The 21,850-nt window shown below is 35.1% G+C and overlaps 1 protein-coding gene across 3 annotated transcripts in view; it reads left to right on the top strand.

The window, feature by feature from the left end:
- CUL5 (cullin 5) overlaps positions 1-21,850 on the top strand; it is a 90,967-nt gene that overhangs the window by 21,557 nt on the left and 47,560 nt on the right. For 2 of the 3 annotated variants that reach the window (XM_057748173.1, XM_057748174.1), the window contains exons 3-7: positions 5,407-5,506; positions 12,341-12,517; positions 13,893-14,034; positions 15,397-15,542; positions 15,625-15,705. In XM_057748173.1, the coding sequence (XP_057604156.1) occupies positions 5,407-5,506; positions 12,341-12,517; positions 13,893-14,034; positions 15,397-15,542; positions 15,625-15,705 (646 nt within the window). The remainder of the gene's footprint in view (positions 1-5,406; positions 5,507-12,340; positions 12,518-13,892; positions 14,035-15,396; positions 15,543-15,624; positions 15,706-21,850) is intronic. The other variant, XM_057748175.1, reaches the window with a different exon arrangement.

Here is a 21,850-nt window from a genome sequence, read left to right as displayed (position 1 = left end):
GCAGTGACCACAAGAGAGGATGCACTTTAGGTCTGTAAAGAGACTGTCAGCAGCTTGGTTTCAGGTGGCCCCGTCAGAGAACGAGCCCTTTTCTATGAGCATCTACAAGTGATGCACATTGTCTAGCCAGATTTCATGGTGTTTTCAGTTGATGGCTTCACAGAGGGCATCTTAAATCTTCAGTAGCCCCCAAGTCTGAGTCCTGTTCACTGAGCATATGCCTGCTTTAGTTCAGCACAGCTTGTGTTGAGGTTTAAATAGCCCAGCGTCAGACAATACCAGGTTTCAGCTTAAAGTCAGATCCAAGCAATTAGGATTTGTGAATTCAAGATTCCAAAAAAGCCAGTGACTTTTCTTCAGCAATGGCAAAGCCAAGATGCTGCAGACCAGACAGTCATGTTCTAAGTCCAAGTGACAAGCAAGACTTTTCTAATCCCTTTTTATTTTGTCAGTCTTGAAGTTCAAATTAATCCACTCAATAAAATGCACATCATGCTGGAAAATCATCAGCCTTTCAGGTTCAGATATCTGATTTCACAAGAGCTCAGTAGCAACGAAAAACTGCCTTTTAAAACTTCAAAAGTATATTTCTATCTGGAAATTTCTTTTGTTTTCATGTTTTCTCCCTTTTGTCTGAGGTGGCAGTAAGTAAAAATAATAGTATCCATTATGGAGATTTATTTATTCTGTTTCTAATACTCAGAACAGTTTAAATTCTAATTCTTTCAGCAGCAGTAAAAAGCAAGGAAGTTGTGTCTCACTTTTTATTTTGTAGCTTTTCCCAATTAATATGATCCCTCCAGCATTTATGAAAGTACAAGCATATAATATTTTATTATATCTTTATTTATGATATATTCAGATGCAATAGCCACAAAGTATAAAGTCATCTTTTAATCTTTCCCTGCCTTTTTTCTCATTACAAATTTATTCAAACTCCTAGTAGTAAATTCAGCATTTACAGTATTAACATTGCTATTGCTGGGAGATGCTGACTGGAACATAGGAGGCATGGATGTGTTAATATATGATATTTGTTTTCCTCTAACTCACTTCACTCTGTATGACAGTCTCTAGGTCCACCCATGTCTCTACAAATGTCCCAGTTTCATTGCTTGTTACAGCTGAGTAATATTCCATTGTATATATGTACCACATCTTTTTTATCCATTCATCTGTTGATGGACATTTAGGTTGCTTCCATGTCCTGGCTATTGTAAATAGTGCTGCAATGAACAATGGGGTGCATGTGTCTTTTTGAATTATGGTGTTCTCTGGGTATATGCCCAGGAGTGGGATTGCTGGGTCATATGGTAACTCTACTTTTAGTTTTTTGAGGAACCTCCATACTGTTCTCCACAGTGGCTGTATCAATTTACATTCCCACCAACAGTGTAAGAGCATTCCCCTTTCTCCACACCCTCTCAGCATTTACTGTTTGTAGAGTTTCTGTTGATGCCCATTCTAACCAGTGTGAGGTGAGATACCTCATTGTAGTTTTGATTTGCATTTCTCTAATAATTAGTGATGTTGAGCAGCTTTTCATGTGCCTCTTGACCATCCGTATGTCTTCTTTGGAGAAATGCCTATTTAGGTCTTCTGCCCATTTTTTGATTGGGTTGTTTGTTTTTTTGATATTGAGCTGGATGAACTGTTTATATATTTTGGAGATTAATCCTTTGTCTGTTGATTCGTTTGCAGATATTTTCCACCATATATTTGCCTAATATCTCTTAAGACACACTTTTCTTTTTGATGTTAAAAATTTTTTTGGTAAGATGCATATTACATAAAATTTACCATTTTAGCCATTTTTAAGTGTATGATTCAGTGCACTGAGTACATTCATAATGTTGTACAAACACCAACACTATCCATTTTTAGAACGTCAACATCCCAAGCGGAAGCTCTGTGCCCATTAAACGGTAACTACCTGTACTCCCTTCCCCCAGTCTCTGGTAACCTGCATTCTACTTTTTGTCTCAGTGAATTTGCCTATTCTAGATCTCTCGTGTAAGTGGAATCACAATATCTGTCTTTTTGAAAGGCATATTTTCTTCTAATGGGATAATTTAGTTCAGGGTTAATGTTATAACTGATATTCTTTTTATTGTCTTTATAAATTTATCGCTTATTAAATACTATTGTTTCCTCATTTTTCCTTTTCCTTATTTTTGTTAATCTGAAAGTTTACTTCCATTTAGTGGTTACTTTCTGCTTTTCACTCTCAATCAGAAGTATATAGTGTTACTGTTAATTAAAAGCAGAACATGTGTTTTTTGCACCAAAGTCACACTGTTTCTCTTTTACTTCCTTTTTAACCTAAGGAAGTTGAAACCTTTGGAATACTTCTTACCTCTTGCTTCTTCTCTCATCCCTTCTGTCTGTCCCCTTCAAACCTTTAAAAAGTTTTTACTTCATTATTCTCCCACTTCCCAACTCCTTGATTTTTCTAATACAGTTAAGCATTTAAAAAGAATTCCCTGGGACTTCCCTGGTGGTCCGGTGGTCATGACTCCACACTCCCAGTGCAGGGGGCCTGGACAACTAAAGATCCCACAGGCCATAGTGAAGATCCTGCACGCGGCAAGGAAGATCCCATGTGCCAAGACTGAAGACCTGGTGCAGCCAAATAAATAAATATTTTAAAAGATAAAAAGAATTTCCCTTACAGCCTTTCCCTTTTTATAAGCACTTTGGTTATGTATTCCAGGAGAGTGTGTTCTTATCCATTCAGACTTAATTTCAGATATTTGTTGCTCATCCATTACTCCTTCCCTTTTATGTTGAAGTGCCATTTTATATAAAAGATACAGTGCATGAGTAAGAAAATTATTTGAAAAAAATTATTTGATACAATTTCTATAATGTTCAGAAATCCTCATAGTATGTTGTAAAACTTGAAAATAAAATGACAAATTCAGGCTTAGTTACTTATGGGGAGGGGTGAGAGAGTAGGATTAGGAAGAGGAACATAGAGGGCTTTAAGGGTATTATCATAATACACTCCTCCAGTATATTATAATACATTCCTCAAAATGTGTATGAAGGTTAACAGGAGACTTGACATGTTCTGTTGTGTGGTGGTGAGAAGTATCGTGTTTTGAATAAGAAGGAGTATATTAAGGATATTCTTCTGTGATGTAACAATATATTAGGAGCACCTGGAGGCTGAGGAAAGGGAATTGGAGATGTATTGATCACAAGTTTTGACTCTTTCTTGGGAACCCATCTCCACACCATTCCCTCTTGCCTTAGGAGACTCGGGTCATGTTTGAGCCCTTCTGACATGTACCTGCAGTGGGTTTGAGTAGGCAGGGATACTAAGGTAGTCCTAGTTGGGGGAGGTATGGGACTCCTCTGATGGGTGACTTTTGCTCCAAAACTCTTCAGTAGCTTTACCAAACTTTACTAGAACTGCACTGTAGTCTAAGACTCTTGCTACCCATAATTCTTCCTTCCTACACTTCCCTACAGGGATCACACCGGCGTTGTGGGCTTATCTTTTGCCCAGGTTCCTGTAGCTCATTTCTCATTGTCCCTCACAGGCATTACCCTCAATAAATCTCTTGCATGTCTGATCCCATCTGTTTCTTGGAAAACCTAAACTAATGCATGGGTCAATATGTGTAAAGTGCTTGGCACATAGTAAGCAGTCAGTACTTGCTAGTTTGTGTTATAGTAAATTAAGTGAGAGATGATGGTAATTTTGACTGTGGTAGTGGTGATGGGTGGAAATGTCCAAATTGGAGAGACATTTAGGTGATGGATACAATAGGACTGTGGTCGAATTAGAAAGGGTTAGTTTGCCCAGTTCTTGCTTATCACTCCTCACTTCACACTTGACACCCAAGCCACATTGATTTGTTAATAGTTCATTGTATATACCCTAGTGATCTATAGTTTTCTACTCACATTGTGACTTCTTCATAGAGTATCCTTCCCCCACCCTCTTTTGCCTGGCAAAATCCTCCTTGTTCTTTGAGATATGCTTAGGAATCAACTCTTCCAGGGAGTCTTCCCTTTTTCTCCTTACCTCTCACTTCCATCCTTTCCTTCTTCTTGGGTTCCTAAACCATCTTGTGTTTATAGGCTAGTAGTTATAAACATATTGAAATATAATCAATCTGTTTTTGGGTCAGTTTCTTCTTTTAGACTCTAGATTTCTTTAGCCTTGAGGTGAGATTGCAGAGGTATTACAGGGGTCAATTAACCATTTTGTACTTTATTCAAAGAGCAATGGGAAACCATTGGAGGATTTTAAATATAGAGGCAATAAGATGTAATTTGAGTTTTATGAAGGTCACCTTAGCTTCTGTTGGATGGATCAGAGGGGTGCGAGAGTAAATTAAGGGAAATAGTTTGATGTGGGCTCTGCAGCCCAGTTGCCTGTGTTCACCATGTACTAGCTGTATAATTTTGGGAATGTTACTTAATGTTTCTTTGCCTCAGTTTCCACATCTGTAAAATGGCAATAAAATGGTATTCCTGTAGGGTTGCTATGAAGGTTGAGTTAAAACAGCTTAGAATAGTGTTTGGCGTGTAGTAAGCAGTTAGATGTTACCTGTTATGTTGTTATTTAACAAATATTTGTGTGCTACTACATCTGCTCTGGGCCAGATGCCACTATTAAGCTGAATTTAACAAATGATGAAAGCAGGTTCAAATTGATATGCAGGCAAAACTTTAGGTTATGATTATGTCCCTAAGAATCTGAATATAAAACGAACTGTTCAGCCATTGTTATAATGTTACAATTCTAGAGAGATTTTTGTGGGTTTTGGGACTTTTCTTTATGGTAGGGGCTCTATAAAGTATTGGGGAACATTTTTGAATAAAAGAATCCCCAGTATAAGACTGTATCCTTTTGTTATGTTTCCCTGCTCTACAATGTAGTAATTAAAAAACTTAACTCTGTGAACATGTATTAATATTAAATATACTTCTATAATGAATGACCTTTGGGTAAAATATGTCAGCTTTATAGTTTAAAGAGCTTTTGTTTCTGTTTACTTTAAATAAAGGAGGCACAGTGGTAATTGATGTGTAAATGTGATGAATATATGGGGGAAACTGGGAGTTTATTGTTATATATTAAAGAATTTATACTTGTCTTTGCACAAGAAAATATTGATAGTATTTAACTTTGGGAGTCTGATTGGGAGATGCTTTTGTAATTTAAAAATTTAATCAGTAAGTGGCAAAGATTTAAGGAAAGCAATGACAGAAAATAAAAATAGAAATAATGTTTGTGTATGAGACAGCTTACAGAGAATGCTTAGTTCATATGAATGGATTCAAGCATACTTAGCGTGGTCCATGGAAACTATATTGAAACAGAACAGAGTTTTTTGTCTTTGTTCTTGTCCCAGTGTTAATGTTTATTTACATGCTTTATTTTTACAGGGATGTACATGCAGTCTGTCTGTGGGATGATAAAGGCCCAGCAAAAATTCATCAGGCTTTAAAAGAAGATATTCTTGAGTTTATTAAGCAAGCACAGGCAGTAAGTTTTGCATCTATGTATTGTTTAAGACTTTACTCAGAATATCATACTTTCTGATTTTGAATGTAGGACTTCCTGAAGTAATTTTAAAATATCACATTAACTTTTGACACACTTGTTAAATCTTTTAATGAAATGATTGTCGTTTGTTGTTTTCCTCCCTCCTTCAGTGAGATTTCTTTCAAAAGAATATATTATTATCCTCAATTAAAAGATGCTATGAAGAATTTCATTTTTTATACATTCTTTAGAAATTCCCACCACCATTATTTTTTGGCCACCCATCAGTCCACATAAATCTTTTTTTTTCCTCGCAATTAATACCTTTTTTTAAGCTGACAGCAATTTTCTTCAATTCTAGATACTTCTCCAACTGTGTAATCCTTGAACTGTCCTTTGCATTGCTACTGCTGAGCTGAAATTCAGCACTCTTGAGTTGATAATATGTATAAGTGTTTAATATTTTTGAAATGAAGACAGAGCTCATTTAGGCATTAGGTCAATCATGCAAGAGCGAGTTTTGTTTGTTTTGTCTTTATTAACACCTTTGTCTTTTGGGAAAAATTAACTCAGAGGTAAAGTGTTATTTCAAATCAGCTCTGGCATCACTAATGCATCCTTTACCAGTTTAAAGAAGGGCCTAAGGATTATTTTCCTTTCTATAAAATGAAGTTTGAAAACTAGAGAGCTAGAATTTCTTATTCTTTATTTGAAGTTTTATATCATTGTCTTGTACAACATTAGTAAAAGTCTGTTAGAAATCTCATTGAATATTAATAAATGTTAGCAGTTGGAAATTAGAAATGAATACATAACTTAAAGGAAGATACTGAAATTGAATATATGATTGGCATATATTTAGTATTGATGACACCATTTATTTTGCTGTCTTGATCAATGATTTTTTAAAAATTAGGGTTTTATAAGGAAATTATCTTTTTTTTTTTTGGCTGTGCCATGCAGCATGTGAGATCTTAGGGAACCTTATTAGCAAGAACATGAGGATAGGATCTAGTGCCACTTATCCAGAGCAGCTAAACCGCGGGACTGGCAGTGCGGCACATGGTTGTATCATTTTAAATCATTTAAAACTTTTAGGAAGATCTAACTTTGTGACTTTACTAGTCAGTTACTAGACTAATTGAGCTTATCTTGGTAGGAAGGACCAAATCTCCCAAATAGGACAGGCAGTGAGCATTAAAATGTTTATTATAACATTATTTAAAATAAAAAAGGGGGAGTAAAAATAAATATGCAAAGCTTGGAAAGTTGTTAGGATATTGAATTTCTTTTTCTTTTTTTTTCGTTTTGAAGATTAACGTAACCCTTCTACATGTATTATACATAGCTCTGCGGCTTAGTGATTTGGGCTAGGCACATTTGATTTTGCCTGAGCTTATTAATGCAACAGCAGTAAGGCTCTGCAGGGACTGGATGGTCTAAGAGAGCTTTTCTCATATTCCTAGTGTTTGGTACTCTACTGGCTTCCTTCTGGGGCTTTTTCCCCCTCACGTGGTTTCTTGTTCTCAAGGAAACCCGTTTTTGAGGTGATAGTGGAATCTTGCAAACCTCTTGAGATCTTGGCTCAGCAGTCTCGCAGTGTCACATCTGTAGCATTCTGTTGGTCAGAGTTAGTCACAGGGCCAGCTAAAGTACAGTGGTGGAGAAACAGACTAGGATCTTTTAAGAAAAAAATTGAAATATAATTTGCATACCAGAAAATCACCCTTTTAAAAAGTGTATAATTCTGCGTGTTTTAGTATATTCATAAAGTTGTAAAACCATCACCCACTAATTTTAGAACATTTTCATCAGGCCAGATAGAAGCTCTGTACCCATTAGCAGTTACTCCCCTATAATCTGCCCCCTCTCCCCCCAACTTTGGCGAACACAAATCTACTTTCTGTCCTATGGGTTTGTTTATTCTGGACATTTCCTATAAATGAAATCCTACAGTATGTGGCCTTTTGTGACTGGCTTCTTTCACATATTTTCAACGTGCATCTAGCATTTAGCACTATTTCATTCCTTCTAATGGCAGAATAATATTCCATTGTATGACTGTGCTGTATTTTGTTTGCCTATTTGTCATTAATAGACATTGGGTTGTTACTACTTTTTGTCTATTTTGAATAATGCTACTCACGTTTTGTTTTAGGTATAATTGACACATAGCATTATACTAGTTTCTGGTGTACAACATAATGATTAGATATTTGTGTATTTTGTAATATGATTTGTATATATTGCAAAGTGATCACCACAGTAAGTCTACTTCACATCCATCACCATACGTAATTACAAATATTTTTTTCTTGTGATGAGAACTTTTAAGATTTACTCTTCTTAGCTTTCAGATGTATACTACAATGTTATTAACTATAATCACCATGCTGTACATTACATCTCTATGACAAATTTATTTTTATAACTGGAAGTTTGTATCTTTTGACCCCCTTCACCCATTTTGACCCCTCTCCTCCCCATCCCCCTGCCTGGCAGCCACCAATCTGTTTTCTATATCTATTAGCTTGAGTGTTTTTTTAGTTTTTGGGGGATGGTTTTGGTTTGGTTTTTGATTCCACATATAAATCATAAGGTATTTACTTGTCTTTCTCTGTCTTATTTCACTAAGCATAATGCCCTCTAGGTCCATCTATGTTGTCACAGATGGCAGGATTTCATTCTCTTTTGTGGCCAAATAATACTCTGTTGTGTCTATATACCACATTTTCTTTATCAATTCATCCATTGATGGACATTTAGGTTGTTTCCATGTCTTGGCTATTGTAGATAATGCTGAAGTGAATATGGGGGTACCTATATCTTTTCGAATTAATGTATTTGTTTTCTTTGGATACTCAGAAGTGCAATTGCTGGAAAATACGGTAATTCTATTTTTAAGTTTTTGAGGAACCCCCATGCTGTTTTCTGTAGTGACTGCACCAGTTTACATTCCCACCAACAGCGTATAGGGGTTTCCTTTCTCCACATCTTCATCAACACTTATGTGTTGTCTTTTTGATAATAGCCATTCTAACAGGTATGGTGTGATAGCTCCTTGTGGTTTTGATTTGCATTTTTCTGGTGATTAGTGACGTTGAGCATCTTTTCATGTACCTGTTGGCCATCTCTGTGTCTTTGGGAAAATGTCTATTCAGGTTCTCTGCTCATTTTTAATCAGATTTTTTTTTTTGCTATTGTATGAGTTCTTTATATTCTTTGCATGTTAACCCCACATTAAATATATGATTTGCAAATATTTTCTTCCATTCCATAGGTTGCCTTTTGTTTTGTTAATGGTTTCCTTTGATGTGCAGAAGTTTTTCAGTTTGATATAGTCCCATTTGTTTATTTTTGCTTTTGTGCCTTTACTTTTGGTGTCAAACCCAAAAGATCATCACCAAGACTGATGTCAAGGAGTTTACTGCCTATGTTTTCTTCTAGGAGTTTTATGGTTTCAGGTCTTATGTTCAAGTCTTTAATCCATTTTGAGTTAATTTTTGTAAGGTAGTGGTCTAGTTTCACTCTTTTGAATGTGGCTGGCCAGTTTTCCTAACACCATTTGTTGAAGAGACTGTTGTTTCCCCACATGTATTTTGACTCCTCTGTCATAAACTAAGTGACCAAACATGTGTGGGTTTATTTCCGAGTTTTCTGTTTTGCTGCATTGATCTGTGTGTCTTTTTATGGCAATACCAAACTGTTTTGATTACTAGTTTTGTAATATAGTTTGAAATCAGGAAACATGATGCCTGCAGCTTTGTTCCTGTTACTCAAGACTGCTTTGGCTATTTGGGGGTTTTTCTGGTTCCATACAAATTTTAGGATTCTTGGTTCTGTTTCTATGAAAAATGTCATTGAAATTTTGATAGAGATTGCACTGAATCCGTACTACTTTGAGTAGTGTGGACATTTTATTTATTTTTTAATTTATTTTTATTTATTTATTTAGGCTGCACTAGGTCTTAGTTGCAGCACGGGAGATCTTTGTTGTGGCATGCACATGGGATAGTTCCCTAACCAGGGATTGAATCTGGGCCCCCTGCATTGGGAGAGCAGAATCTTACCCACTGGACTACTAGGGAAGTCCCAGTGTGGACATTTTAACAGTAACATTTTAACAGTCTGTGAGCACAGGATAACTTTTAATATATTTGTGTCTTATTCAGTTTTTTCCATCATTGTTTCAGTGTAGGTCTTCCACCTCCTTAGTTAAATTTATTCTTAGGTATTTTATTCTTTTTGATGCAGTTCTTTTTAATAAATTTATTTATTTATTGGCTACGTTGAGTCTTTGTTGCTATGCTCAGGCTTTCTCTAGTTGCAGCGAGCAGGGGCTACTCTTTGTTGCAGTGTGTGGGCTTCTCATTGTAGTGGCTTCTCTTACTGTAGAGCATGGGCTCTAGGTGCACAGGCTTCAGTAGTTGTGACACACGGGCTCAGTAGTTGTGGTTCACAGGCTCTAGAGAGTAGGCTCAGTAGTTGTGGTGTACGGGCTTAGTTGCTCCACGGCATGTGGAATCTTCTTATACCAGGGATCGAACCCATGTCCCCTGCATAGGCAGGCGGCTTCTTAACCACAGTGCCACCAGGGAAGTCCCTTGATGCAATTTTAAATGGGATCTTTTCCCCCTAATTTCTCTTTCTGATAGTTTGTTATTAGTGTATAGAAACTCAATAGATTTTTGTATATTGATTTTCTCTCCTGCAGTATTACTTAAGTCATTTATTATTTTTTGGTGGCGTCTTTAGTTTTCTATATATAATATCATGTTATCTGCAAATAGTGACAGTTTTACTTCTTTATTTGCAATTTGGGTGACTTTTATTTCTTTTTTCTTTTTCTTCTTTTTTTAATTGGCTGTATTGGGTCTTTGTTACTGCATGCAGGCTTTCTCTAGTTGTAGTGAGTGGGGGCTACTCTTCACATTGAAGTGCACAGGCTTCTCATTGAGGTGGCTTCTCTTGTTGCTGAGCACAGGCTATAGGCACGTGGGCTTCAGTAGTTGCAGCTCATGGGTTCATTAGTTGTGGCTCACGGGCTCTAGAGTGCAGGCTCAGTAGTTGTGGCGCATGGGCTTAGTTGCTCCACAGCCTGTGGGATCTTCCTGGACCAAGGATTGAACACATGCCCCCTGCATTGGCGGGTGGATTCTTAACCACTGCACCACCAGGGAAGCCCAAATGTTGAGTTTTGTCAAGTGCTTTTCTGCGTCTATTGAGATGATCATGTGATTTTTTTAAATTAATTTATTTTATTTATTTATTGGCTGCGTTGGGTCTTCGTTGCTGCACACGGGCTTTCTCTAGTTGCTGCGAGTGGGGGCTGCTTTTCATTGTGGTGCACAGGCTCCTTATTGTAGTGGCTTCTCTTGTTGTGGAGCACAGGCCCTAGGCACGTGGGCTTCAGTGGTTGCGGCACATGGGCTCAGTAGTTGTGGCTCACGGGCTCTAGAGCACAGGCTCAATAGTTGTGGCACATGGGCTTAGTTGCTCCGTGACATGTGGAATCTTCCCAGGGCAGGGCTCAAACCCATGTCCCCTGCATTGGCAGCCAGATTCTTTACCACTGCGCCACCTAGGAAGTCTGATCATATGATTTTTATTCATCCTGTTAATGTGGTGTATCACAATGATTCATTTGTGAATGTTGACCTATTCTTGAATCCCTGGAGTAAATCCCACTTGACCATGGTGTATGGTGTATGATCCTTTTAACGTACTGTAGAATTTGGCTTGCTAATATTTTTTTTCAGAATTTTTGCAGCTATATTCGTCAGAGATTTTGGCTTGTAATTTTCTTTTCTTGTGGCATCCTTGTCTGATTTTGGTACCAGGGTAATGCTAACTTTATTAAATGAGTTTGGAAGTGTTCCCTCTTCTATTTTTTGGAAGAGTTTGGGAAGGATTGGTGTTCTTTAAATGTTTGGTAAAATTCACCAGTGAAGCCATCTGCTCCTGGACTTTCATTTGTTGGGAATTTTTTTATTATGAATTCAGTCTTGGTAATTTACCAGTAATCTGTCCAGATTTTCTTTTTCTTTACCATTTTTTTGCTTCTAGGAGTTTATCCATTTCTTATACATTGTCAGATTTGTTGGGTGTTTAATTGTTCGTAGTAGTCTCTTATGATCCTTTGTGTATCTGTGGTATCAGTTTTAATGTCTCCTCTTTCATCTGTGGTTTTAGTTATTTGAGTCCCCTCTCTTTTTTTCTTGGTGAGTGTGGACAAGTTTTTTGTGAACTTTTTTTTTTTTGCTACACAGATATTTATAGCAGCATGATTCATGATAGCCAAAAGGTGGAAACAACCCAAATGTTCATCAGTGGACAGACAAACAAAATGTGGCCTGTCCACAAAATGGAATAATATTTAGCAACAAAACGGAATAAAGTACTGACATTTACTATGACTTGGACGAGCCCCGAAAACACTATACCATGCAAAAGAAATCAGTCATAAAAGTATACATATTATGTAATTTCATCCATAAGAAAGTCCAGAATACTCAAATGTATAGACACAGAAAATAGATTAGTGTTTGCTTAGGGCTGGGTGGGGAGGGGGAACCCAGGAAGGGAGGAGGGTAGGAAGGTAATAGCTAAAGGATATAGGATTTTTTTTAATTGAAATATAATTGACATACAACATTTTAACAGTTTCAAGTGTACAACATAATGATTTGATGTATGTATATATTGTGAAATGTTCATTACAATAAGTTTATGTGAACATGTTTTAATTTCTCTTGGATTTATGACATGAATATGTTCTGTTATTCTTTAAAGCACCTGTATTTATTTAAAATTGATATGATTCTTTTTTTTCAGCGAGTACTGAGCCATCAAGATGATACAGCCTTGCTAAAAGCTTATATTGTTGAATGGCGAAAATTCTTTACACAGTGTGATATTTTACCGAAGCCTTTCTGTCAATTAGAGATTACTTTAATGGGTAAACAGGGCAGCAATAAAAAATCAAATGTAGAAGACAGTATTGTTAGAAAGGTAAGTCAGTTTTCCCATTTTTCCCTAATCTTCAGAAGTAGGTGAGTTGAAGACTTTTGAAAGAAATTTATACTGAAGTGGGTTTTTCCACTTCATGTATAAATTCCTTTTCAGCTTTTGCTGGATTTTATTGAATAATATTAGTTTTCTTTCATCCATTTTTAGCTTCAGTTCTTTCATCTTTTATGTGGTATTAAGCTATAAATCTGTGTCTTCGAACATTACCTCGTTTGCTTTTCCTTTTCACTTTCTCCTTTTCCTGTTTTTATCTTCAGAATTTTATTTCCTTATTCTTGCTTTGTACTTTTACCTTTCTGTAAATTAAATTACTTTTTTCCTGTTCAAAAAAAAAAATCTTTCCTTTATTAGTTTGTGGTATCTTTATGTTTAATTGTGGCTAAACTGCTGTCATCTTTATAACTTTTTTTACTTGATTCTAGTTGTTATAATCTTAGTATGTACTATGTTTATTTTCATATTTTGCATAGTTTGTAGTTAAAAGCTCTGTGTGCAGTACCAACTCATGAATTAATGGAAAGAACTCAGCTCTGAAATGGAGGAATCCCAGGTTTCCCTTTCAGTTCTTCAATCAATAATGACGTAACCTTGCTGTCCTCATTTTTCATATATATATATATATATATATATATATATATGTATTTCTACTTGTGAGAATTAAATGGAACCACAGATTTGAAAAGTAAAAAATGCCTTTGAACTTTGAACAACTTACTACTTCTTGTGATTGTTCTATCAACCAACTCAGGCGTTCTAATAGTGACCTGGACTTTGTAGCCCTTTCCCAGCCTTGAAACTTGTACTAATGCTGACAGCATACTCATGAATATGTATATGCGTTTTTCATCATTTAAATAGAACATCTATAAGGTGGATTTGTATATTTTCTGAGATTCATTATCAAACATATTTTCATTTGGTCCTTTTCACATTTATCATATGTTTGTACAAATATGCATGTAAGCATCCCAAACTATCAGTATTTCTGAAATTCACCCTTGGAACTATAGGGAAAGTAACATTTTCCATGTATTACCATATTTAATTTTTACAACAAGCAGTTGAAATTTGTATTATTATCTTCACTATTTTACAGATGAGAAAACAGGCAAATAATTAACAGCTGAAATTCAAATCCAGTTGTGTTTGATGTTGAAACACTTGTTCTTTGTCATTATTTACCACATGATAGTTACAAAATTTAAATATACTACTTTCCTGTAGTAGTCAAGTGAATGTAGGTCTAAGAATTTTATTTCCTTTTTTAGCATTTGTACTTAAAATTTTTTGTGTGTATAGATGGTACTTGGTATATTAATAATTGAAATGATTGCATGTTTTGTTCTTTTTTTCCTAGCTCATGCTTGATACATGGAATGAGTCAATCTTTTCAAATATAAAAAACAGACTTCAAGATAGTGCAATGAAGCTGGTACATGCTGAGAGATTAGGAGAGGCTTTTGATTCTCAGCTTGTCATTGGAGTAAGAGAATCCTATGGTATGTTCTGAACTTTTATGATCAGACTTCCTTTCCATGGAAATTAAGACAGAGAATAGTACTACCAAAGTTATGTTCATTAGCATGTAGTCACATCTGCTTTTAGTGCCACATGCTTTTAAGAGTTCACAAAAGATATTCTGCTTTAATGAACCCTACAAAAATTCATATTTGTGTGATTAATATTTATTTTCTCCATCTCACTCATTTCTTGGCTAGTGAATCTTTTTAGCGACCTAAATTAGAGAAATGTAGATTTGTATCTCTAGCTTGTAAAAAGTAACTGGTTTTGTACTGATATTTTTAGGACATCAGTTAATTCCATGTGTACATTCCTTTCCAAACTTTTCAGTGTCTGATAGTAATATTCTCATTTGTTCATTCAGTCAGATGTGCTGTTTCCTCTGACCAGAATACTTTTCTTCCCCTTTTATCTTCTAACTCATCCTCATCCTCTTTTTCCTCATGAATGCCTTTCCTAATTCCCTAACTAGGTTAGGTGCTTCATAGTACCTGTGCTTCCCTGTCGTAATACTTAACGGTGTTCTTGACACTGTATCTTCACTGAACATAGAATGCCTGACACAAAATAGTTTTTAATAAGAAATTTTTATATTAACCTTTAGTTATCTTTGACTTGCTTTCTCCATTGCCCTTGTGTTCCTTTAGGTATCAAGTCTAGATTTTCATTAACCGTATTCCTGAAGTTTATTCCTTCTTATTTCATCTGCCACCAGTTAAGATTTCTTTGAATTCTACTTCTAGATTTTTGAAACAGTCTTCTTATGGTGATGTTATTGCTATAATTTAACCCATACACTTTCACAATATTAATTTTTAAGTAGTATTTTTCTTACCCATTTAGTGGTATGCCATGCTAAATTCAGGTTACTTAGCCAGAGATTTGAGGCTCTCCATTACCATTCCTAACTTACTATTCTACCTTATCTTCTATTAACCTTGCAATCCACTTAGACACCTTGATTTGATTGTGTTGTTCTGCTTCTGAATATTTAGTTCCTTTACTGATCAATGTAAATCCTAGTTTGCTCCTAAGGATTCAGTTCAAATCCCATCTTTTCAGGTGAATAGTTTCTTGATCATCCAGTTAGAAGTCAGTCTCTTTCCTATTCAGAAATAAAATAATTCATGTTATCTATACTATTTGTCACTTCACTACTTTGTGCTATTATCTTTTTAAGTTTCTTTTAGAGAAGAATTTTGTCTTATGGCTTTATGTTCTCTTGAGCATTGTCACAGTCCCTCAAACATAACTTCTCAATATTTGTTATTTCATTTATTGTACTCAAAATACTGATTTGAATTATACTTAGAGTAAAATTTTATTTTCTTTTTTTTCAGTTAACCTTTGTTCTAATCCAGAGGATAAGCTTCAGATTTATAGGGACAATTTTGAGAAGGCATACTTGGATTCAACAGAGAGATTTTATAGAACACAGGCACCCTCGTATTTACAACAAAATGGTGTACAGAATTATATGAAATATGTAAGTCAGAACTTAGTATATGTGATAATTTGAGCTATTTTCTTGATGTTCTTAAAATGATTGCTGTTTTGCTTCTGGACAGGCAGACGCTAAATTAAAAGAAGAAGAAAAACGAGCCCTACGTTATTTAGAAACAAGACGAGAATGTAACTCTGTTGAAGCAGTAAGTAATTTTATAATTGTTTATTCTTTCAGATTATTTGAAGTGCAGTAGCCTAGGGGTGGCAAATATATGATGCAAGTAACATTATTTATCCTTTCTCACTTCTGTGATGAACATTTCTCTTTCCCAGTGAACCAAAAGCACAGCTTTAGAAGGCATCTTACTCAGAACTCATTGTTTTTCAGAGCTGATGTGCAAGATAAAATCTGTTTGCCATTGCTGCTCTAGACTTTTCTGTATTTAATGTACTTAATTTTTAATCAGTTTCCTTTTATTATGTTTTGTGCATACCTAGAAATAACCATATTAGGGATTATCAGGTGGCAAGTAAAAAAGAATCGAGTGTATCCTGAAAGATACAGTCAGTTCTCTCTATTCATGGCAATTACATTCTGTGAAATAGTGGCTGTGAACAATGAATGAGTGACCACCAAGTCATTACTACTAGGAGATGTTTCTTCTTGTTATGGGAGGACGTTTTCAGCCTTCCTATTGTCATGAGATAAAGTATTAATTACTTGATAAGAGAATATCAGTCTTTTATGTAGTTTTTATTTATTTTATGTTGTGAGTTCCTCATCAAAAAAAAAAAAAATTATCAGAGGCAGTAGCCATGCTACAATATCTATTCTGGTATTTTCTTTTACATGGATGATGACCTTAATGTGCTTTGTCAAGGAATTTAAGAATCAAGTTTGGATAGAGTGTTAAAAATTGCTCAAATATAGCAGTAATATTTCCTCTAGTTCCTTTCAGTCTTTGGAGCCTACGGACTAGATTTAAATTTACATTTAAAGAAGTAACATTCCAGTTTGCTTACAGCCAGACATTTTTCAACAATGGATGGGATTTCTTTTTATCTTACTTCTGATTTTTCTTTGCCTTCTTCCATCTTGAGTGATAGTCCTGCTTATTTGTTCAGAAATTGGATTGAGTTGTATCTTTTTTCCCTTGCTTTTTTTTTTGTTTTGTTTTGCTTTTTATTATGTGCAGTATATTTCCTCTTTCAAATAACTCTATTGGCCAGAGAAGGGGGCAGATTAAGTGGTTGTTTATAGAAGCTCTCTTTAGAGATTTAAAGCCAGGCTTGAACTTCATTCAGAAGGTAAGAGAGGCCATTGAGTATTTTTTAAACAAATGCCATGCTTAATGTTATCCCTCAGAAAGATCTAGTGACAGTATAAAAGGTTAATTGGCAGGGGGGGTTCCCTGGTGGTCCAGTGGCTAATACTGCATGCTTCCAATGCAGAGGGCTCGGGTTCGATCCCTGGTCAGGGAACTAGATTTTCTGCATGCTGCAACTGAAGATCCCATATGTTGCAACTGAAGATCCCTCATGCTGCAACTAAGACCCAGTGCAGCCAAAAAAAATAAATATTAAAAAAAAAATTGGAGTGGGGAATAGCTTGAAATAGGCAGTGGGAAGTTTGTGCAATAATTCAACCAAGGTATTAGGAGTAACATATGATTATAGCAATGGGAGTGGAAAGAAAGAGGGTAGAGACAAGACTTCCCAGAGGTGGAACATTGTATTGTATAATTGGGACTGATATTGGGGAGAATTGAGTCAACTGTGTTCTGAGGTTTTGGCTTGGAAGATTTGTGCTGAATGATTCTAGAGTTTAAAGATAAATTTTTGTTTTGTTTTGTTTCAACAAAGACCCTAAGTGCTAGATGATATGCTTGCAAAGAAATTGTGCTTTATTGGGAAGATAAGAGATCTGTTTGTATGGTTTGTTTTGATTTTCTGCTAATTTTTTTAAATCAACTATTTTGATTGACGTATATAACATATACAGAAAACTGTACAAAAAGCTCAAGTATATTATAAGTGCGTTATCACAAAGTGAATATACCTGTGAAATCACCAGAAAAAGAATTATCAGCAATTAAGAAACCTTCCTCCCTCCAGAGTATTATTACCATCTCTTTTTCCAAAGGTTATCACTTTCCTAACTCTTAAGAACATAGATTAGTATTAATCAGTGACCATTATATAGTTTGTACAGCAAAATTTGGTGCAGAGAAGACATTAAACATGAAAACTGTGACACTGGGAATTTAAGGCTTAATAAAGATGCATCACTGAACTAAAGCCATTATACTATATACATAATATTTGTTATATATTTGTTAATATACAGTTTCCGTTTCCAAAGAGAAATGAATGTTGTGTTAAAATGAAGTATGTTATAATGGAAGGAACAATAAACCAAAAAATCACCAAGTCTTGGGTTCTAATTTAATATGCATTAAGTATGAGCGGTATTATTTGAATAGTTACTAAGAAAAGTCACTTCCATAACTGAAAATTATTTGGAGCAGAGTTACTGCCCTAAATTCTGTCTTAGAGGAATTATCAGCCATCCAGACATGCTATGCTATATCTTAATGCTTTATTGATACTAGTTTTAGTCTGTTCTTACCTATTGGGCTGTTCTTACTCATGGAGGACGATTACCTATCAGTTCATATGGGCACAGTAATGCACACCAGAATTTAATATTAAACTATGTACATTTTTGACATTTGTGTTTTCTCTGAAAATTAGGAAATTGTTATGATTTATCTGTTACCTTTTTTGACTGTCTCACTCTTAATCTTCTAAACCTGATTGCTTTTCAGTATACGTAGGAAAACAAATTTCTGGACCAGTATTCTGTATAATAGAGCAAGTCTCACCTAGGTTGTACCCAGTTGTGAGGCCGGGCCTAATAAAGGCCAAATACACATTTCAAGTAATGGTCATATAGTGCATAGCAGCTTATTGAATTCCTTCCTTGATTATAAGAGTTTTATATTGTTCTCTTGGGTATTCCAAGCATCTGATTATATCTTTCTTTTTAATGTTAATATGTCCTGTTTCCTTCAGTGGATTAAATCTGTTAATGGTTAACTTTAGAAAAATGTTAATAGGATTGGGGATCCTTATCTTCTTTCATTCTTTGATAGGAGTGCTTCTGAATTTTCACCATTAAGCATGATGCTTCTTTTTGGCATGATGTATGCATTTTATGATGCTAAGAAAGTATTCACCTATTTTCCTCTTATTAAGAATATTATCAGGAAGGTATCTACCTTAGCCTTAAAGCCAGTATCTTATTTTATGGAGAATCATTAGAGGCATTTCCATGAAGATTATGAACAAGACAAGGACACCCACTGTTTCTACTGCTATTTAACATTGCATTAGAAGTATTAGCCCATGTAATTAAACTGCAGAAATCAATTTTAGGCATAAGAATGGTAAGCCAGAGGAAAACTGTCTCATTTTAGAGATGATATGATAGTACTTTATCTGGAAAACTCCACAAAACTGACTCAAACAGTAAAGTAATTCAGGAAAGTGGCAGAATATAAAATTAACATACAAATCTCAGTCTTCATATACACAAATAATAAACAGGACATAAGGTTAGGACAAACCTTACTTATAATATAGCAACAAAGAAAATTAAATACTTGGGAAAAATTTAGTAAGAAATGTGTGAAACCTATAAGAGGAAAAATCTTAAACACTCCAAAGACACAGAAATAGACTTGAAAAAAATGGAAAGCTATCTCTTATTCTTAAATTCTGTAACTTAAAATGATCCTGATGTCAGTTCTTCTCTAATTTATATATTTCTTGTAATTCCAATAAAAACACCTACAACTATTTCATGAAATTAGACAAGTTGATAAGAAAGTTCATGTGGAAAATTAAACATGTAACAATAGCCAAGAAAACATGGGAAAATAAAAACTTTGAAGAGAACTAGCCCTACAAGACATTAAAACATACTACATAAATTCTCTACAATTAAGTAATGTGGTATTACAATGGCAGAAACAAAAAGAAGATGAAATGAACAGAAAAGAATTACAAAAACAACTGGAAAACAGTTAATAAAAGGGCAATAAGTACATACATATTAATAATTACTTTATATGCCAGTGGACTAAATGCTTTGACCAAAAGACATAGGGAGGCTGACTGGGTAAAAAAAAGACAAGAACCTTCAGTGTGCTGCCTACAAGAAACTCCCTTTAGGTTGAAAGACACACAGACTGAAAGTGAAGGGATGGAAAAAGATGTTTCATGCAAATAGAAATGACAAGAAAGCAGGGGTAGCAATACTCATTTTAGGAAAAATAAACTTTAAAACAAAGGCCATGATGAAAGACAAGGGCAGTATATAATGATAAAGGAATTGATACAAGAAGAGGATATTACACTTGTTAACATATATACACCCAATCCAGAAACACCTAAATACAAAGTAAATACTAACAGATATAAAGGGAGAAATTGATGGTAATACAATAAGTAGGAGACTTGAACACCCCACTGACGTCAGTGGACATGTCATCTAGACAAAATCAATAAGGCAGCAGATCCTGAATGACACAGTAGATGAGTTGGATTTAATTGTTTTCTACAGGACATTTCCATCCAAAAAAAGAGCAGAATACACATTCTTTTCAAGTGTACATGGAACATTTTCCAGGATAGATCACACACAACTTACAAAACAAGCCTTAACAAATTTAAGAGGATAGAAATTATGTCAAGTATTTTATGATCACAACAGTGTGAAACTAGAAGTCAGCTATAGAAGGAAAATGATGAGGGACTTCCCTGGTAGCGCAGTGGTTAAGAATCCGCCTGCCAGTGCAGGGGACATGGGTTCAATCCCTGGTCCAGGAAGGTCCCACATGCCTTGGGGCAGCTAAGCCCATGTGCCACAACTATTGAGCCCATGTGCTGCATCTACTGAAGCCTGCATGCCTAGAGCCCCTGCTCTGCAACAAGAGAAGCCACCTCAGTGAGAAGCCTGAGCACTGCAACGAAGAGTAGCCCCTGTTTGCCACAACTAGAGAAAGCCCATGCACAGCAACGAAGACCCAACACAGCCAATAAATTAAATAAATAAATTTATTTTTAAAAAAAGAAGGAAAATGATGAAAATCAAAGAGGAAATCAGAAAATACCTCTAGATAAATGAAAATGGAAACACAACTTTCCAAAATCTATGGGATGCAGCAAAAGCAGTTCTAAGAGGGACGTTCATAGCAATTACAGGCCTTCCTCAAGAAACAAGAAAAATCTGAAATGAGAAACCACCTAAAAGGAATAGAAAATGAAGAACAAACAAAACCTAAAGTCAGGAGAAGAAAAAAAAGTCATAAAGATCATAGAGGAAATAAATAAAAGATCAAAAAAACCAAAAGAAAAGACCATTGAAACCAACACCTGGTATTTTGAAAAGATAAACAAAATTGATATTTAGCCAGGATCATAAAGAAGAAAAGAGACAGGACCCAAATAAACAAAATGAGAAGTGAAAGAGGAGAAAGAACAACTGATAACCACAGAGATTTAAAAAATATAATAAATTAAGTGGAGGGAACACTCCCAGATTCATTCTGTGAGGCCCAATACCAATAGCAAACAAAGACACTGCAAGAAAAGAAAATTACAGACTAATATCTTTGATGAATACAAATGCAGAAATCCTCATCAGAATATTAGCAAATAGAGCACAAGAATACATAAAAAGGATCATACACCATGATCAAGTTAGATTTATTCCAGGGTCACAAGAATAGTTCCGCATATGCAGATCAATCAATGTGATACACCATATTAAAGAAAGGAAAGATAAAAATCACTATCATCTCAATAGATGCAGAAAAAGCATTTGAAAAAATTCAATATCTGTTCATGGTAAAAACTCTTATCACAGTGGGTATAGAGGCTATATACAACAAACCCACAGTCACTGTAATACTCCATGGTGAAAAGCTGAAAGCCTTCCCACTAAATTGAGGAACAAGATAAGGGTGCCCATTCCAACTGCTTCTGTTTAACATAGTATTGGAAGTCCTAGCCACAGCAAGAAGAAAATAAGAAAAAAAATAAATAAAAGGTATCCATATTTGAAGGGAAGAGGTAAAACTGTCAGTATTTGCAGATGACATGATACTCTATGTAGAGAATATCTCCACCCCAAAACTACTAGGACTAAGAAATGAATTCAGCAAGGTTGCAGAATTCAAGATTAATGTATAGAATTCTGTTACATTTCTGTACACTAATAATGAAATATCAGAAAGAGAAAGTAAAAAAGTCTCATTTAAAATTACATCAAAAAATTTAAAT

Source organism: Hippopotamus amphibius, chromosome 9, assembly GCF_030028045.1.
Source record: "Hippopotamus amphibius kiboko isolate mHipAmp2 chromosome 9, mHipAmp2.hap2, whole genome shotgun sequence".
NCBI lineage: Eukaryota > Metazoa > Chordata > Mammalia > Artiodactyla > Hippopotamidae > Hippopotamus > Hippopotamus amphibius.
The sequence above is the reverse complement of the archived record's forward strand: the minus strand, read 5'-3'. Positions and strand labels throughout refer to the sequence as shown.